This window comes from Sardina pilchardus, chromosome 17, assembly GCF_963854185.1.
Source record: "Sardina pilchardus chromosome 17, fSarPil1.1, whole genome shotgun sequence".
Taxonomy (NCBI): Eukaryota; Metazoa; Chordata; class Actinopteri; order Clupeiformes; family Clupeidae; genus Sardina; species Sardina pilchardus.
In genome coordinates this window covers 24,115,453-24,136,211 of record NC_085010.1, presented here as the reverse complement: position 1 = coordinate 24,136,211, position 20,759 = coordinate 24,115,453, and the positions used below count along the sequence as shown (strand labels likewise).

Below are 20,759 nucleotides of genomic sequence, written 5' to 3'. Positions count from 1 at the left end.
CCCAGGATATTGGTATCAGTGTGTGTGTGTGTGTGTGCGTCACTGTTTACGGTTCAGAATCACCAGGCTCTGTGTTTTTCATGAGGCTTTGTGTGCCACTGTCGTTGCCATTAGAATCCATTTGCTTCCTATTGTTTTGACGCTGTCTCTGGATGGCTGCGAACATAATGGAAATGTATTCTGGGAAATGGACTCCCAGAGTTGGCACATCTGGATTCTGAATGTTGCTATGATAGCAAGGGGGCAAAGGGTCATGGGATATGTAGTCATGTCTGTTTGCAACTTCCCCTCCCCCCTTGCTCCATCCACAAGCTCCTGTCTGCCTTAAAATGCTGAATTATGCAGCTCAAGCTATAATACATTCTGATCAATTTTACACCCTCCATTGATATTCTGTGTTATGCTTTCATTGTGACATCCATTGTACATTAATTCACACAACATAGCATTGCCTCTGTTTCTCCCCCTAGCTTTCCTATGATCTGCGCTGATACCAGCAGAATAAAAATCTTCAGCAATGTAGTTTTAGAAGTTAGACAAGGAGAAAACTTTTTTTTATTGAACAGTAAGAAAGAATGAGGCCTAATTCAATAATCGAGGATGTAAATACTATGTCTGCACGTATGTCAGCATGTGGCCTACTGTGTGTGTGTGTGTGTGTGTGTGTGTGTGTGTGTGTGTGTGTGTGTGTGTGTATGTGTATGTGTGTATTTCTACATGCAAACCCATGGAGCGTGTGTGAGTGGATAGACACATGCGTGCGTATCCACTCACGCACTCCAGTAACTAGAGTGACCATCACCGAAATTGGGTAACTGAAAAAGTATAGCTATGGACCACGTGGGGGACTTCTCGTCGGGCTATTTTTAGGTCGTCTCGTTAGCTCGCACTTTCTGTGGACATCTGAACATCTGTTTTTTTCTTTTCAAAGTTGACACCACAGTGTTCTGCGACCAAATGTTTTGAGGAATGCAACCTCAAACCTTTTTGTGCAGTTTGTCGTGTAAGCTGAGGGGCCCTAACACTATTGTCATGTGAGTGCTTGTACAGCCCTGAGTGATGTCTTTGTCATGATAAAGCCTAGCCTAGTTTAGCCACTGTGTTGTTTCATAGTTCAATGGTATTGCACAGACACAATATGATCGCAGTCACAGTTGACATGCAGTGAATGTGAGTCTGGCCATACCAGAATTAGGTGAGACCAGAATAAGTATGTATGTGTGTGTGTGTGTGTGTGTGTGTGTGTGTGTGTGTGAGAAAGAGAGAGAGACAGAGAGAGAGAGAGAGAGGGAGAAAGTGTGTGTGTGTGTGTGTGTGTGTGTGTGTGTGTGTGTGTGTGTGTGTGTGTGTGTGTGTGTGTGTGTGTGTGAAAGGGAGCGCAAAACCATAGCCTACATGACTTGCCATGAAATGTGAGACCAAGGGCAAAGTTCCACTTGCCATGAGAAACAGGCATGTGCTTGACCTCCATCGTCTTTGCAGCCTGGCAGAGTGGAATGCCATGTCATTCATGCCAGCCAGGAGTGGACACACACATGCGCGGATGACCTGGGTCAATCGCCCTGAGTTAGTGCAGAGTTGACCCCTCCCTCCCCCTCCTCCCCACACGCCCTCGTCTTCTGCCACCATCAAAAGGAGCTCACCACCAGCCTTGAGTGGAAAGAACACAATGTCAGCAAGGTAATCATGAGGGCACGTCATGTTTTTAAAGAGGTTTCTCAGAAAGACCTCCTAGAGATCAATGATGGCTTCTCTTTTTTTTTTTCTTATAGCTGTTGCCGGTTTCTTTCTTCCTTCTTCGCTCAGCTCTCTTCTCCCTCGTCTCCTCTGAGTAATCAGTGAGCGCCTAATCAGTTAAGGGAAGTTAATGAGTTAGAACCACCTCCAAGGGCAGCGTGGCTGCGTGACTTTCATCATATGACTCCACTCCTCATTTTAACATTTTAATCTTCGCTGTCGTGCTCTTTGTTAGTCATCTATCTTGTTAGACCTATAGGATGCATAATATACATGCATGAAGAATTCAGAGGGAAAGCCTTTTATATTCCAGAACCAGGAAGTGAGTGTTTTTTTGCAGGTTTTGATTAACGAATACTATATATGTGGAGAGAGCATTCACTCACCATTGTTTTCTCATTTCTGATGAAATTGGTGTTTAGAGGGTTTTACATCTGAACTCATCATTGAGTCACTCACTCACACTCATCCGACTCAAATTGTATTCAATTGACTTGTTTTCAGCTGTTGTTGCTATACAAACACTCATCCTTAAGCAGCTTAGAATGGATGGACAACATTTCATTTCCCATTAGCAGTTAATCATTTATCAGTATGTTTCAGAGACATAAAGTGCTTCCCATTTAGATCGTACATTTTCTGTTTAAAACCAACCGCACAAAGAAAATAAAACAAACCCATGACTTCTTTGCTCCATGACATAAAGATTGCAAGTCATATAAACATATGAATTTACATATTAGACAGGAGAGATAACGTATATGACCTGAAATCGGTCATGTTCCATATGATGTTCGTTTTAAGTGGAGGAGGGGAGTTTGGGATTAGTGTCGATTTTGTCTTTTGCACAGGGTCACGCCAGCTGCCCTCTTCCCTAACGGGAACAATGGGACAATGGCCTCCTCTAAAAGAGGCCCTGTGATTGGTCGAGCCTCAGTTGAGCCTCTCAGTGGAGTGCACCGATTGGCTGGGAGGCGTGGGGAGAGCTCGGAAGGTCAAAGAGTTCGGAGCACAAGAGGGAGAGAGTGTGTGTAGAGGTATCTCAAAGTGCTCCTTCGTCACATTAATATTACACATAGACAACATGCATATAGTTTGGAGGGCATATTGGTGTTCATAACAGTGACGTTGAGATTTCTTGTGAAGTCCAAGATCATGTTCCCTATAAGGAGTCAGACAAGACCACTGCAAATAGGCCAACAGTAAATATTATACATTCCACTGATCCATAACATATTATATCATGCTACACATGCCATATTATGGTAATCAAATGCTAGTCATGTCATATATTGTTATCAACTAATTGTTTTATTGACCGTTCTCAACAACTCTGGTGTGATAATCGAGGCTGCTAGATGGGAGGATTGCCGGTTGATAGTGAAGTGCTACCCTACCGTAAACAGGATTGTGTCCTTGAGTCCTTAGAAGTCGAATAGTAAACTCAAGCAACTGTTGTGGGATAAACAGGCTGTGATCCCTGACATGGCTTGCTTGCCCTATGGGTTTATTTGATGTGGCTGAGAATTGAGGTGTGTGTATGTGGGAGGGAGAGAGAGCGAGAAAGAGGTGTGTGTGTGTGTATATTTGTATAAAAGTGTATGTATGTATGTGTGTGTGTGTGTGTGTGTGTGTGTGTAAGAGGGTGGGTCATGAGAGACTAATGAAAGAATGAGAGAAAGTATGCTTGTATGTGTCTCATTAGTGGTTGAGTGCCAGTGTGTCGTTCTGGAAAAGAGATCTTACGCAGCCTAAATAGAACTCTTGGTAGTATTAGTGGCAGGCCTACCAATGTTATGAAAATGTAATCAGAGACCAATTGAGAGCTTCGTTCTTAATCTCTTAATCTGAGCACTCTCGGCAACTGGGATTACACCCTGGCCGTTTGATAACGGTCGCCGTACAAAATAAACATAGGACAAATCTTTGCGCTAGCACTTATTCTTTAGCATACCAAGCAATGTCAGAGAAGAATGGAGGTTCTTGGTGAGGGAGCATGTATGACTGATCTGATATGTGCTACTTATAGTAAGGCATGTACAGTTGTCCTTGGCACACGCTTCTGCGTGTATAAATATGTCAGCAGTTGTCATGGTGGGCACTGTAGGCTCCTCGTGAACGATCGTGAATGATCAAAGGACATGACAGGATTTGGGGTGGTGGGGGAGTTGAATGTGACAAGCATGTTGCGTTTGCAGGGAGCTGCATACGTGTTACGTAATAACCTATCCACACCCCCTTATACAATCTGCTGCAACCTCCTCTGCAGGTCTCCACTTGTTCCTGATCCATACGGACAGACAAACAGACACACACACACACACACACAGGGGTGAGGGAGGGAGAGGAAGGGAGGGAGAAAGAGAGAGTGAAGGAGAAAGGGAGAGAGAGGAGAAAGGGAGAGGGAAAGAGGCGGAGGTAAGCAGAGGGAGAGAAGGGAGAGGTCTCACATATTTCCTTTGCCCCAACAATGCCCTTGCCGGCTACTGCAAGACTCAGATCCACTGCCCAGCCCTCTGCTGTCTGATTGGACCAGCTGATAGGTGGGACTTGGCCATCATTGGCTCGCTAGCCCATGTGTGAAATTCATGGAGGCAGACTGATGAAGTCTACCACAGGAAGAAGAAGGAACGGGGAGGAGGAAGAGAGGCAGGAGGAAGAGGGGCGGATGCTGTTCATGTGACATGCTGATTGGGTTACGGCGCAAGAGGACTTGTTGCTATAGATACGCCAATTTCAAATCATAGTGTTACATTCAGAGGAGGAGACAGATGCGGCTTTCACACACGAATCACATTTATGTCCCAGTTAAAAAAAAAAAAAAACGAATGTGCTTTAGACTCTCAATTACACATAATGTCCAAGTTACAGGTGTTCTTAATTCACACTGTCCATAATTGTATGACATGCTGACGTAAACAGTGAAAGGAGACTTGTTGCTTTATATGCAGTCATTTTAAATTTAATTTAATTTAATTTAATTTAATTTAATTTAATTTAAAGTCGAAAAGTATGAGGTTCAGAGGAGGGAACTTAGATTGCCTCTTGTTCCACAACAGAAACACACTGTTCCAAACAGCTTTGTTATTCCAACAATTCTCTCCCACATTCGCTGCCTACGCGAGCCTGTAAATGGTGACATTGAGGCAGCAATTTTATCTAAAAATGAATGACGCTGTATAGGAAAACGGAGGATGGCTTCCAAAAATGTTGCAAAATAAATCCTTTGATCCAATAACAGGCAGTAGCAAAGCACGTGACGATACAGCAATAGAACGCAAAGATACAGTCACAGTGTGAAACACTACTGTATGGCCCATAACTACAAAACATTTATTGAATAAGAACACTAAATAAAAGAGTTGGCTTAATTTTCTTTTCGGTAACTCCTTTTGAGAAAGTTGGCAAGATTGACTTTTTGGTTCTTCAATTGAAATTACAACGTGGGTGCAAATTGAGTTACAATGGCTGTCTGCCTGTGACGATTTTGCCCAGACCACCTCCTGTGGCCTGTTCTATAATGGATGGCCACTGCTTTCCTCCCTCCAGGTGAGAGCCTGGCACCAGCAGGGAGCTTTATTTGCCATTTGCCAGAGCACCATTTTGCAGATGAATACAATTTGTATCACTCTGATAAATTTTGTTGGGCTGGATCAAAACGTTTAATCAACATTGCTCTTGTTAAAAAGATACATGGAAGTGACAGATATGCAACCCATCTGACCATGCATTTTGACTGTGTTTTGAACAAACACATACACACACACACACACACACACGTATGGACACACACACACACACACACACACACACACACACACAAACAAACACATCTGAGGGCCGAGTAGTGTTTGCACAGATAACTGAAACTGTGGAGGGTTCATGCAGGTCTGTTTGCTCAGCACTTCTGCATGACCATCCCATGGGCTATTTACCTCCATTAAGAAGAGCTCTCTGAGACACTCTAGTCTATTCTCTCTTTCTTTCTTTCTCTCTCTCTCTCTCTCTCTCTCTCTCTCTCTCTTCTGCATTCATGCATGCACACACAACACTTTTACATTGACTCTTCACACTCATGCAAGACTTCAGCACTGTTATACACCACAGCATTGGTACACCACAATGACTTAGCAAAAACCACTCAGATGGAATGTGGAGCAGAGATGCATCTGGGAGCCAGACAGACATTCTCTTAACATTCTCATAACATTCTCATAAGGCTATGTTTGCTTTACTACCCATGATAGGGTCAAAGAAGGGGCAACAAGCAGCCTCGTACAGGCTGTGGCTGTGGTCTTGATCTAATTCACATGAAAGCTATCCAGTGGCACCTGGAGAAGGAATGGCCATCTGAAGGGGTGTTGTATAACAGGGCAGCCAATGAAGTTGGAAGAGTCCAGGGGGAGGATTTGTAGTGCTGTGTCTAAGAGTCAGTTAAAGCTGACTCCTTGATAGTGAGACAAAAAAATATGGAACAGAACATAATCTAACTGGAATGTCCACAAACTTTAAAGTGGATAGTTCATGTGAGTCCATGGATAATAAGCTACACAATGAATCCATGACAACATCACCTTAAACCTGGCCTGCTGCCATGACAGTTGTGTCATGGTCCATTGCAGCTATAATAACTTACCTCACCTAACCTACTAACCTCTCTTCTTCTAGAGGTGCCTCTCATGCAGCGTTTATACGTCCTCCCTCGCTCCTCGGGCCTCGATCCTCACTGATCCACATAAAGAAGGATGGGGGGGAAACAATGGGATAGTCTATCCAGTGTTAGTTATAGATCAGTGGGAACGCCCCTCGAGGATCGAGCATCGAGGATCGAGGAGGCATGTTGAGAGGCACCCTAGATCTTTCGCCATTCATGTTGTCTGCTTAACTGTGACCTCTGACATGGCAGAGGGTGTCCAGTTTGACTTCCAAGCAAGTGGCAAATGGCCTACAAGCCTTTGAGAGAGGGGTCATGGTTATGCATGTTCATGTCAAGGCAAGGTAGACTGGTTAATAGCCAACCAAGCCAGCTGTAGTCATAATGGACTTATCTTTGTGTCATACCTGATAAAACCTGTAATGCTGATAACACCAGTAATGTTTCACACAACTGTGAATCAAACACCATTATGTGCAGTTGAATTCAAGCATCTCTTGGAATGTGACATGTATACAACAATCAATGATAATAAAAGCCTGTGGGTATCCATATAGCCTTTTATCATCATGAATTGTTATTTATTGAGTCAGATTTATTTACTACACATAACACAAAAGAAATATACAGGAATTGGATTACTTGAACACACGCCAGCTTTCATGCTATAGTACCTCGTGCAACCTGCCTCAGGTACACACATACAGTGACAGTGATTAGCGCGAGCCATTGCGTCATGGAGGGCATCAGTGATTACAATAATACCGGTCTTATAGGGGTAGGTGTCAGGTGGAATTGACAGAGTTAGTACTTGGCCAGCAGGCTTTCTCCTCTTCAGAAAGATGCACGTCCAAAACAAATCATCTAATAAGCTTGACAGGCTATGCCCCTTCAAGCAGTTGGCAGCGAGGCATACATTATTTAGCCTACATGGTTTTGGGCACATAACAGAGGGTCAGACGTCCTTTGCAACCCCTTCACACTGAAATTCTCTCTCTATCCCTCCCTCTCCCTCTCCTCATATACACACACACACATCCGCCCTATACACGGAAGCTCTATAACTCCATACTCCCGGAGTCATCACGCGCTCACTCACTGCCTTGCCTGGCCACGGTGTCTGCAGCGTGCTCTCCGTATCATCCGCCTTGTTGGACCAAAGGACACAAGCGCGTTTAAACTCGCTTCAACAAATGTATGTACTTTGGCTCTTTTGCTTCGAGTCAATGGTGAATAAGGCTAATGTTTATAATTATGCTTGTAGAGGTAGGCTATTGTATCCCCTTTGAATCACACATTACCATTTCCTGTCATGTAGACGTTTTACAGAAGAAAGTGGGGCTATAGAAGACTAAATCCACGTAACGTTTTTTTTTTGTATTCTACAAGACCAGCCATGGTCACGTACACCCGTATTTCTTTTCGGACAAAATGGAAACCTCAGCTACTGGCTGTACAAACCCTACAATGAAACAAGGTTACTTTGTGTCTGTCGATGTCTGTTAACGGAAATCTACTGGCTATGCTCCTGAACTAATGAAAGCGTTGTAAAGGAACGCTTGATTATATATTAGAGCTGAAAAGAACATATTTTTGTTTCCTGATACCATCCTGCCTGCTATCTTAACTGCGATGACACAGAAACTCCGTTTAGTGGCTTCGCTTAGCTTACTCACTGAATGAACGTAACATGGTGGAATCTGACACTTGGAGAGAGATCCATCTTACCGTCTCTATGTTAACCATGATTGGAAACAGGCCAAAATGCAACTGCACGTTTAACCTGATAGAAAACAAAAGACAAAAACAATTGGATTTACTGTTATAAGGCGTGTAATCTTCTAGGAGACAGAGAAACATCCAAATCGTCAAGGACATTACGGTCACTTGCGTCATTGTGTAGATAACCGCTTTATTCTACGGTACTAATGAAATTGCTGGTAGTGAAAGGTTATTCGTGGAATGTGCAGAACAATTAGCCTATGTGATAGAGTTCGCACATTTTGTTTGAATAAGGACAAGACCTTGCTTACGTAACGCATAACCCTGGTTCGACATCTGTGAATCAGAACGTAACATGATGATCATTTATTAAAAAGGGGCAACGAGATACCGTCTGCATCACGATACTGTTTCCATTTTGTGCATCTTATGAAGCTTCATAGTTGTAATTGGGCCTAGCACAGGCCTGTCAGATACCGTTTGGAACTGGCCCTCATTTTCCGAAACGGATACGTGCGTTCTCGGTGTCCTTGGGGTAGCTTACACTTTCAATATGAGTACATCACAAGCTGTAGGCCTAATTATATCGACAAGACAGTCCCTTTTGCTAGGCAACGAGGTAGTGGTGGCGTGATGCAAACTGTGTTTTACGCACAACTCTATCAGACAACTGTACGGTGCGCCTTGAGAGGGCTTTGCACATTTTGTTCTTTACTACCTGCGCTGCATCGACTCTGCTGCAAGTGATGGATCACTAGACCAGTAAAATGGTAGCCAGTGTCTGCAGCTTCTGCATATTATCATGTATAGATATATTTGCCATGCTTATTAGAGTGTATCTCTGTTCCTGTTTTAATGCAAGTCACAGTAGAGCCATGATACTTGGTTTTATTGTATGACCTTCTGAATACTTAGTGAAATTATGACAGCACTGGTTCAAGTAAGTACAAGGCAAATGCCTAAAACCACTCAAAATGGTTCTACCAACAGTATTGCAATAGCCACAGAGTGGACACATTGGAACAACCCTTATAGAACATTAATGATGCCAAAATATTCGGTTCCTGTCCTCTGTTGGAGAATCAGTGAGTTGGTCCCATTGTTAGTAGATGGGCGCAGCGAGTATTGCATGTTGTAGGGATTTTAGAAGCCTCTCCATCATGCCCTACATTTAGTCCAGAGAGTGTGCATTTATCTCTGTGTGTGTGTGTGTGTGTGTGTGTGTGTGTGTGTGTGTGTGTGTGTGTGTGCGCCTGAGACTCGAGCGATGTGATATGTTGGGGGTTGGTATTAACATTGGCAGAGGGCTCACAGCTCTGCCAAAAGCCAGTTTCACAGTTTTGGCAACAGTTCTTTGTGCATGACCATATGGTTTGATGAGTGTGTGTGTGGGTCTTGTGGTGCTCTAGCGCCTGCGTGTGTGAGAGCTTGCGTGGACACAGACATGCATATCAGGGTTTTAATCTCTAAACTGCCAACTACTCACGTGAACAGGCGCTAGTAGGGCTTGGTCATGAACTGGGATGGGCAAAAATACACCAAAATGTTATTTTAGAATACGATATCAAATATCCTAATTTAAAGAGTGAACTACAAAATACTGTAGCCACATCATGTATAAAAATAAAATGCTGTATTTTTGTGTTTTCAAGACATGACAAAACTTCCGTATCTGTCTATTTAGTCTATTCCTTCATCAGTACACTGACTCCACATTCCTCCTGATGCCTGAGAGCAACAGCTTCTCTCTGCCTGAGAGACATGTTGACCTGCTAGTTCCATCTCATGGCATAAATAATGAATCAGGGATGTACTCAAAAAGTCACAACTGAACAGTGATGTGGTACAAACTAACCACCGAACCTACTGAGAGCCACAGCATATGGGCTTAAAGCAACCCAATACTATAACCAAAGATACTTAAATATCAACCGTCTCTGCTATAACGTTAAGATAATGTCTTCAAACTCATAGTACATTGGAGAATGAAGTCTGACATTGCCAGTGCATGCCCAGAATTCTTGATATTACTTTGGGTGATTTATGGGGAAACACACTGGGTAACCACATAACCAGTGGTATGTGTTCTGACTGGATGATCATGGGTATTTGCCTACTCATGACTAACGTTCCTGAGAAAAATAAGGTGCTCAACATCAGAGGAAATATGCCAGAACCACAATACTCAGCCATTTTCATCAACCCAAGAAAATACATTACTTAATACTATTTTGTATTTGAAATAGCCTACATATTTTAAGTGTGTATGTTACAGTATCATAAGATTCTGCCCATCCTTGTTCGTGAAGCCTGGGCAGACACAAGTCAGCATCTCTAGCTTGGCACCATGATGACCGTGGGGCCAAAGTGCATCTCCTTGTCATACAAACACACACATCCACTCTGATAAATCTACTGGCTGTAATCAGGGATGTTTGGGCTCTATCACAGGCCTTGTCGCCATCCATAGACTCCAGCAAGTCTTGTTTGTGTTTTCAGATTCGATGTACAGTATGTTTGTGATATGATCACTGTTGACGGTTAGCCTTGGGGTTAGGGATGTTTTTAATGTATGTTGCGTACGTATCAGGCAGAGTGATATGATAGCAGGTTGATGGTTAGCCTTGGGGTTTAGGGATGTATTTAATGTAGAGAAGAATGGACGGTAGTTCTCCTGTGTGCGGTGGGAAGTTGGATGACAAGTCAGGCCAGAAGATGCTGAGGCTGCTGAGACCTGTTGCGCAGTCTAGTGAGTTCTCTTCTCTTCTCTTCTCTTCTCTTCTCTTTTTCCTTCTCTTCTCTTCTCTTCTCTTCTCCTCTGTGAGCTATTGAGTTCACCTTCAGCATCTGTAACATTTGAGCCTCAGAGGATCCATATGTTAATGTTCAGCACTGGGTTAAGGTGTCTCTCGGCAGTGGAAGGTATTCAGGGTATCCTTAAAATGTGCTATTTTAAGACGCTAATCTTCTGTGTGTAGGAAGGCATGTGCTTGTATAGCCCACTGATCCTTTGCCTTCTCTCTACTGGATTGTCCCAGAAAGAGATTTTGCCTTGCTGGGTCAGATACGTTGCTAGTGTGAAGTTTAGGTAAATATAAGTGTGGTGATTGTATTGTACCCTGATGCATAAGTTGCATAAGTCTAAATTGCCGGGCATGTGTCATTGAGAGGTTTGATTGTGGTGGGAAGACCTCAATAGCAGAACTACAACCAACAGCCATAACCACAGAATTGAGAAACATCTAGCCCTGTAGCTCAAATCACTGTCTTGCAATGTTATTGTCTGGTGTGTGAACCCGGTCATAAGAGGTGTGTCAGGATTAGACATGAATGCACGCAGACAGCGTTAGCCCCTGGCTAATGAGTTTAGCAGGGTCTTCTTTAATGAGGGACCTTTAACCCATGTCTGGGTTTAAAACGGTCAGGTTTGCACTGAGGACAGGACTGTTAGTAAACACACTTTTCGCAGCAGTAGTCTAGCTGATGTAATGGACACGTAACGTGTGAAGTTGAGCCATATTCAGCAGCCATTGACTTGATTTGATTGATTTGTTTCTTATTGATTTGTAAATGTGGAGAAATGCTTCTACACAGTTCTTTCACAGCAACAGCTGAGCCACTTCACTTGTACATGTAACACATAATGTGAGCCATGGTTAGTCAATGGGGGTTAGTCTATCTCACTTGTCTCTTATTGATTTGAAATGCTTGTGTAATCCACTTTCTATTCCTGCATGGGAACATGCTATTTCAGAAAAAAGGAGTTGTTGTAGTAGTTGTAAAGTATATCCTGTGCTAGGGTTCAATATATGGGTATACAAAGTAAGCATATTCAAACATTTGAATATTACTGTATATTGCCTCGTTCATTCAGATAGCACCTGACTTCGTTAGTCTATATTGTTGTCTTATCAGTCCTAGAGCCAGATCCTCTTGGGAGTTTTTGAATTAAAATGCCCCCAACCAGATGCATTTTTATTTCATATATTTACTGCATCATTTTATCTCCCTGTTTGTTTTAAAACTCTTAGTGAGACCTTGTAAAACATCTCTTTAAATTGATGCTCGTCTCTGTGTTCACATGAGTGTGTGTTTGCACATATATCTGACCTGTCTTGTTCTGTTCTCTTCCCCCACAGCGTGGAAAATGTCTTCTACCCTCCAGAAACTCATCACCCCCCTGGCCGAGGGCCCCGCAGAGCCCCCCAGGAACAAAGTGACCGTTGTGGGCGTCGGCATGGTGGGGATGGCCTGCGCCGTCAGCGTCCTGCTCAGGGTAGGTCACCTCACAGACAGCAGCAGGTCCCTCAGTGTTAAAGCAAACAAACGCGCAAATGAAAACAAACAAACAAAAGAAGCAGAGTAGAAGTTCATGATTTGTATGGTCATAAACGTTGACTTTTACATTACATTACATTTAGCAGACACTTTTTAGTGGACAAAAAATATGTCACCTATATATTACAAGGGATTACATTGTCCCCAGAGCAACTTGAGGTTAAATGCCTTGCTCAAGGGCACAACGGTGGAAGCTGGGAACTGAACTGACAACTTTCAGGCTACTGCACGCTAGCCCAGCTCCTTAACCACTACACCACCACCGCCCATTTAAAAAGAATGTCTTTTAATTTGATAAGTGCAAAGTGTTAGCAAAAACAAGGTCTTACAAAAAACACAAATGAGAGTACTGTAAAGTCATGAGTATTGTTACTTTGAACTGTCCTGTTGGACCGACAGCTTCCTTTGGTCTGAAAGTTAACCTTTCATTTGTTGTTCAAGTGGCATAAATATGTCAGCACTAGTAGGGTCAATGCTAGCAAGTATGGTCAAATATTTCTATTCTTAGACGTACACACCTTTCCAGCATTGTAAATCATTTAACTTCCAAGAAACAACAGCTCACTCAACCACAGAGATTGACTGAGAGCAAGAGTTGGATGGCATGTGAACAGTTCATAATCATAATATAAATCATGATGAAATGCTCTGGTAATTACTCTTGTAGATAATTTGTAGGTCGTTGCTCATGCCTTGTTAAATGTATTCCTCTGTTCAGTTTGTCTCTCCATCCTTTAAATGTTTACCTTTCTCCTTTCATTCATTTTCTCTCTCTCTCTCTCTTCTCTCCCTCTCCCCCTCTCTCTCTCTCCTTCTCTCCTGTAGGATCTGGCTGATGAGCTGGCCCTGGTCGACGTGATGGAGGACAAGTTGAAGGGAGAGATGATGGACCTGCAGCACGGCAGTCTGTTCCTGAAGACGCCAGTCATCGTGGCCGATAAGGGTGAGAGAGGCCACAGCTCACAACCTTTCACCTCTCTGTAGGGATTGATGATCTTGAGACGGCACCAGATGGTGTTGTTGAAGACCTCGTCAAGCGTTAGGTGATGTCAGAACATGCCTGGATGTGTAACGTGTGTGTATGCTGGCTGTGTTGCAGAATTGCTGCGGTTCAACGTGTGTTTGCTTGTTCACACTGGCAACAGTTCTGCCACTGCCACCCTTATCATTTCACATTTGATAATGGCACAATTTAATTTACATACAGTAAAAATACTTAAGCAATAAGCCACGAGAGGCCGTAAATTGCACTGATTTCAGAACAGCTAAGAGCCGTTATTAGGCATGAAGGGCAAACGCAGTTGCCATGCAACGTCGAGACGCAGTGGTGCCACAGTGATATAACGCATGATGTAGTCAACGTGTAGGGTTATGTTGGGTTTCACAACGCCACTGAACGGGATTCAGCCAGTCATAATCAAGTTTTACAAAATTACTTTTCCATCATTGATGAGCAGTTTGAACAGTTAAGACAGAAAGTTGACCAGTTGTTGCCAGAAAGCAGTCCCATCACTTCTGTTTACCCTCGTTCTGAGTGAGAGAGATAGCACTGGATAAGCGCTGCCCCATCACCTACTGTTCTGTTAACTTATAAACATAATATAATCAAAGGCTGCATTTGGGTTTCTGATATTACTGTACATAGAACACGTTGTAGCCTTTTTGATAATAACGGATTGTCTCTCACTGGCTGGATGACTTGAGTCAGTAAGGCGGTTTGCAACAAACAAGTAAGCAACATGCAAATGAACTGGCACCACACAGACGCATTTCACCCCAAGGGTGTCCTGCCCGTGAACAGTGGAGTTCAAACTTGCAGTTTCACCCGGAATGTTACTTTTAATTGTGCAAGACCTGATTTCTGTGAACTCGCAGAACATGATATCCTTTTGCCTTTAGCATGGACATTTCAAATAGCTATCAATTGATTTTAATGATGTATACAATTACCCAAACAGCACATTTGTACATTTCCAATGATTTCACTTTACAGTATTGCTCATAATCTCCTAATTTTTTCATATTTGTATCATACGTCCACTCAGATTGCTTGTTTGGAAACACAGTTTTCTGTCAATGGTTTGTGCATCTTAAAGATGCATACAGTAATTTCCTGTGTATTAGCCGCATTGTGTATAAGCCGCAGGACAGTGTTTTATGCAAGATAAAGGAAGCAAAGCCATATGAATACCATATTATCTGCCCCCGTGTATTAACCTCATAGCTGATGAATGTTGATGTAAAATCAACATATAAGCCATGACTGATAGTTGGAAAATGGTCAAACGGTAGCGCCGGTTTAGACTCTGATGCGGTGAGTCTGACGTCGTGTCCTGTGTCCCCTGTGTGTCCAGACTACGCGGTGACGGCCAACTCCCGCGTGGTGGTGGTGACCGCCGGCGTGCGCCAGCAGGAGGGCGAGAGCCGCCTGAACCTGGTGCAGAGGAACGTCAACATCTTCAAGCACATCATCCCCCAGATCGTCAAGTACAGCCCCAACTGCATCATCATTGTGGTGTCCAACCCAGGTACACACACACACACACACACACATACACACAGACACACTCCCCTCCCTCTCTCTCTCTGGTGTTATTACCTAACACTACCCCCCCCCCCATCACCGCTGTGTCTTTTTGCACTCTCTTCTTTGGTCCTTTCATTGTTTCTTTCATTTATTTGTCTCTGTTCACATTGCTCTTTCTTTCTTTCTTTCTTTCTTTCCCTTGTTTTTTCATCAATCTTACCCATTCCCTGAGTCTCATAAACGTAACACACTAAATTGCCCTTGCTATATTATAAACCCTGGCTGGAGGTCAACCCTGTGTCTCTTGTCTGCCCTCTAGTGGATGTGCTGACCTATGTCACCTGGAAGCTGAGCGGTCTGCCCAAGCACCGCGTGATTGGCAGCGGCACCAACCTGGACTCAGCCCGCTTCCGTTACCTGATGGCCGAGAGGCTGGGCATCCACTCCAGCAGCTTCAACGGCTGGATCCTGGGAGAGCATGGAGATACCAGTGGTGAGTGTGTGTGAGTGAGGTTGGTAGAGACAAATAGTGTGTCTCTCTATCCCTCTTAGTGAACAGTATGAACCAGAATTGTTGTTGTTAACTAACTTAAACTCAATTAATTTCTGTTAATAATTGAATTAATAATTAAGGTGCATGTTGTTTGTTAGTTTAAAATAGTAGTATCGACACAGATACCCAAGATCAAACATATGCATAATTCATTTCTTAAAAATAAGGAATCAATAAACAGCAATTTGCCATTATTAATGCTCGACTAAAACTAGTTTTTGGGAATTTCATGTTAACTTCTGCCTATATTTGTGTGAATGAAACCATGAAAAGCGCTCTGATTGTAAAGTGTCTGTGCCCCTGTGATGCCCAGTGCCCGTGTGGAGTGGCACCAATGTGGCTGGCGTGAGCCTGCAGAAGCTCAACCCCGCGATGGGCACCGACGGAGACAAGGAGAACTGGAAGGACGCCCACAAGATGGTGGTCGACAGGTGCGCTCCCTAACTGCATGACAAGATGGAGACCACTTTGGCTCACTGTAGCCCTTCATGCTTGCGCTGTTCTATATATCTACTTAATTCTTCTATATAATATTTCTGAGAATTGTTAGACCTGAAAATGTCAGAGATTGACTAGTTACATGGGAATATGTTTATTGTGTGTCATTGGTTCAAAGCCACGAGAACAAAATCATAGATGGCGGAACCAACCTGTAAACTGCATACTACAAAAACAGATAGTGTTTTTACAGGACTTCTCAGTAAACGTGGACATGAGTGCATTTCCCTGAAGTATTGAATAACCCCTGGCAATCTGTTGCACTAGTACACATAAATTAGTGAGGTGCTAAGTGGTGCTAATTTGTTGACCGCTAGCTGGACATGTTATTTTTTTCACCATAATCAGCACATGCTGACTCTTCTGCCTTCCTGTTTCCTGTTTTCTCTGTGCCCATTGATTGACCTCTTTTGCGTGTGTCTGTGTGTGTCTGTCTGTGTCTGTGTGTGTGTGTGTGTGTGTGTGTGTGTGTGTGTCTGTCTCTGTGTGTGTGTGTGTGTGTGTGTGTGTGTGTGTGTGTGTCGGTCTCTGTGTGTGTGTCGGTCTCTGTGTGTGTGTGTGTGTGTGTGTGTGTGTGTAGTGCTTACGAGGTGATCAAGCTGAAGGGCTACACCAACTGGGCCATTGGCTTGAGCGTGGCTGACCTGACGGAGAGCCTGGTGAAGAACATGAACAGGGTCCACCCCGTCTCCACCATGGTCAAGGTGAGGGGACCGGAGGATTATTTCTCACATTTTTTCAATTTGTGTCTGGCTTTACACACACCTACACACACACACACACACACACACACGCACACAAACAAACACATAACTGTAATTTCCCGACTATTAGCCGCGGCTTATACATTGATTTTGCTAAATTTCTTCAGCTATGAGGTTAATACATGGGGACAGTTAATATGGTGTTAATATGGTTTTGTCTCTTTTAACTCGCATAAAACACTCTCCTGCGGCTTATACACAACACGGCTTATATGCGGGAAATTGCTGTACACATACACATACACACCGCATGCAGTTTCCCCTTCTCCCTCTCCTTGATCTTCCATATGTATTAGTGCCCATGTTAGTGTGCCGTTTCATGGACATTAAACACATTATTCTGTTTAGATCAGAGCAGAACGACTTCATTCTGTTTTTTCTATTTCACTCACACTGTTTAGTTTCAGATGTATAATGATCAAATGTCTCAATTCATCATTTGTGACTTTTCAAAGCGAAATCAGTCGCTTTGCGTATGACGTTATTTTGAGAAAATCCACAATAAACAAACTTCCGGGTTAAAATGTTGAATTTCACGTTTTCGCATAATTCGACAGTATACACTACAGTCAACTGTTTCATATCGTGAACTAATTTCACGGAAAAACGTACATCTTGACTGTTAAACCTGGCGAAGGTTCAACACATTTGCAGTCATTCCCGTTGTCCACGCTGCTTAAAAAAGGTGATTTCTCCTCTTCTGGCATATCGTGACAGGAGAACAATGTCAACTTTTGGATGCGTTTATCTTAGCGATAGTTTGTGTAATACCCTCGACATACATATCGTTGGAAAGCTTAGTTTATGGCCATTCGCGTTCGCACAATAACTTAATTTAGTAAATTTCACCGAAACGATTGGTTTCGCTTTGCGAAGGGTCACATTTCTGCCTTCATGGGAGGAGGTACCGTATCTTTTGAGTGCTTGTCACTGATTGGCTGTTGTGTTTGATTGACAGGGCATGTATGGCATCAACGACGAGGTGTACCTGAGCCTGCCCTGCGTGCTGAACAGCACCGGCGTGTGCAGCGTGGTCAACATGACGCTGACCGACGACGAGGTCGGCCAGCTCAAGAAGAGCGCCGACACACTCTGGGGCATCCAGAAGGACCTGAAGGACATTTAGAGTCGTGCTCCTGTACATGCATATACCCAGAGAATCACACACACACACACACACACACACATATACACACACACACACACCTAGAGTACCTCAGTCTGATTAAAAACCCATCGTTCACACTCTGAGTTACACTCCTGCCCTGACTGAATGGTCACACTCTATACCTGATAACACACACACACACACACACACGCTTGTTCCAAACAGCACTTCCGACCGCACACACACACTCCAAGGATTCAAACTCTACACACACACACATACACACACACACTCCTAGCTGTTCTCTGTGACGGATGTACACCCTTACATCTCCGTCCAACTCTCCTTTGCCCGTAGGCTTCCATTTTGGATGTGATTGCATTGGTCATTGTGTTGTTTTGCTTAGTGGTTCACCCCCCCACCACAATGAAACACCTTTTGGATGTCTCATTCAGCTGGGTCCTTATGAACAAGAACGAGACGTAAGAAACCAAGAATGTGAGCTTTGCCACCCAAACCTCCTCCCTATGGGCGTTGCAGTGTAGGGGCCAGAATCTCAGTCTATCTCCCTTCCAGCCTCTTGTATTCTACTCCAGCAGTGTACTTGTAGACACACACACACACACACACTCAGCAGTAGCGCTTTGTTGATCCCAAGTATGAGGAAGAGGATGATTTTCTTCTTTATTGTTTTTCTTGGGCACTCCGCTGTATCCTGTATGTTTGGGTCGATGAGGAGGTCAGCCAAGGTGGAGGTGAACAAACATGGTCCTTTTTTAAAAAATCTTAATGTAGATGTCATTCACGCTGTTGAATGTGTTTAAAGCTGACAACACTGATGATTAAGTTAATAAAGATGTAAGCGGAATTTCTCTGTCTCAGTTTGGTTCATGTTTTTTTTTTTTTTTTTTTGTAAAATAGTAGCTACTTTAGGTATTAAATTCAGCGCACTGGCGCCCTCCAGTGATAAAGAGGGAATGTACTGTACCTCAACTTCAGAGTTTTAAGTGATGGATTCCAGTCAAAACAGCACTCTGACTGGAAGATTTACACCAAAAGCAAGAAATACAAGAGTGACTATAGTTTACTGTACGAACCCCAAAGGTGTCATTACACCATATGTTCTTCTAGTGTATCTCAAGAGAATGTGCACTCATTTTACTAAATTATGTGCTCGTTTTATTGAATTGTGCACTCTAAATCACAATTGTGTAGTAAAAATCACTCGTTTTACTACACCGTGCACCCGTTTTACTAAATGCACAGTTTAGTCAAATGAGAATACGATTTAGTTGGCTAAAACGAGCGCACCTTCTCCCACGTTCTTCGTTTTAGGAAGTTTCAATGCTATTTCATCTAATGTATTAACAGGAAAAGAGAAGGGTATAAAAACATTTATTCATTATTACTCATTAACAACTAGAACAAGTACATTAACGTTTTGCCTTGATAACAAAAGGGCACATGAGTACAACATGAATAACACAACATGACCAGTTTATACTTAAAAAAAAGGGTGAAACTTGGATTGGTAGTCTAGTATATTTAAATCTTTTCAGGTGGCGATCTGCATGTCCCGAAGGTAGAGCAAAATAGGCAGGAGCTTTCTGGGTCCTGATTTCGCAGTTGGCGTGTTGATGGGATTCTGGCGTTTCCCGAATCGCAGTCCAAACGGATTTATATTAAAATTACTCCGAGTTAGTCTATGTTTGCAGGATAGGTGTATCAAGGCGTCTCTCTCCTTTGACAATAAGCAAAGAGCCTCATCTTCAGATTCTTCTGAGCTGTCAGTCTGTCTCCGAGCTACTCCTGCATATCGGCGAGCCTTAAAAGGTGCAGGTTCTGGAAAAGTAAAATTGCCACGTAAAAATATTGTCATAAAAAGAACACTTTGCTTTCCTAAAACATAGTTCTCACACATTTCATGTTCTGCTACCTTTTTCAAAAAGAACGATATCATAATTGATCCTCTTTTACTGAAACTAAAACATTCAACCTTGCATTAATTGAAATGTTTGCGTAAAATCAAATTTACCTTCGGTGCTGGTGGTGAACTCTGGATCTTCATCATAGTCGTGCACCAATGTCCCCATCGCACCACATTGGCAAATTATCGCTGAAACTAGTAAAAGCGCGTGCATTCTCATGCTTGTGGAATATTGGCAGATTTCCAAAGTTATTTGACCTGCGTGTACTATTTTACGCAACGTCTCTTGCAGCCAACCCGCGTCTCTCCAAACATAGCCACTCGCAAGATCACTGTGTATATATACTACTGCCTGATACCCTTTAACGACCGAGTCCATCAGGCATGGGGATTGAGCGAATACACGGGCTACCACCAAATTGGCGAAGAGGAGTTCACGCGCACCAGTGATGATGCGTAATTGACGTTTCCCGGAATCAACGTTCTCCAGTGTGCTGCCAGACCATTATCTAAAATATGTTTACGTGCCGCTGGTAGGCTACCTTACATATATTTCACGAATTATTTTAGTTTCATTCGACGAAAATTAGGCATATTATCAGCCAGATTCCCATAAACAGAATCATGACAACGGTGAGGCCATAAACCATACAGCCTACTATGGTACTGGTAGCCTTAAAAAATCGAAACGTTTAAATTGAAGAATTTTGGGGCACTGTTAGGTTAAGCATATGAAGTTGCCAAGCGGACTGCAGTACATAGTTCTTAGTACAGTAGGCAGCCATAAAAGCCATGCAATTTCAAAATGGTGAAAATGCCAGAGGAAGTTTGTGAGAATAGTGATATAATGAAACAAAATAGAATCTCATATTTTCCACCATTACATTTGACCTGACCAACAGACTTGTAATAAATACAGATTTCGGAATGA

At 43.1% G+C, this 20,759-nt stretch overlaps 1 protein-coding gene across 1 annotated transcript; it reads left to right on the top strand.

Annotated features, from left to right (window-relative positions):
• Positions 1 to 7,431: 7,431 nt before the first annotated feature.
• On the top strand, positions 7,432 to 18,769 carry ldhba (lactate dehydrogenase Ba). The gene is made up of 8 exons (XM_062517804.1): positions 7,432 to 7,586; positions 12,253 to 12,389; positions 13,277 to 13,394; positions 14,806 to 14,979; positions 15,298 to 15,471; positions 15,845 to 15,962; positions 16,610 to 16,733; positions 17,752 to 18,769. Exons 2-8 carry the CDS (start codon positions 12,261 to 12,263, stop codon positions 17,917 to 17,919), a joined length of 1,005 nt encoding a protein of 334 aa, XP_062373788.1. The 5' UTR covers positions 7,432 to 7,586; positions 12,253 to 12,260; the 3' UTR covers positions 17,920 to 18,769.
• The last annotated feature ends 1,990 nt before the right edge of the window (positions 18,770 to 20,759 follow it).

Bases quoted from the DNA above. Each gene is read 5' to 3' on its own strand.
- ldhba (XM_062517804.1), top strand. From the start codon at position 12,261: ATGTCTTCTACCCTCCAGAAACTCATCACCCCCCTGGCCGAGGGCCCC. The intron at 14,980-15,297 runs GTACACACACAC...TCTGCCCTCTAG, and splicing joins CATTGTGGTGTCCAACCCAG to TGGATGTGCTGACCTATGTC. The intron at 16,734-17,751 runs GTGAGGGGACCG...TTTGATTGACAG, and splicing joins CCGTCTCCACCATGGTCAAG to GGCATGTATGGCATCAACGA.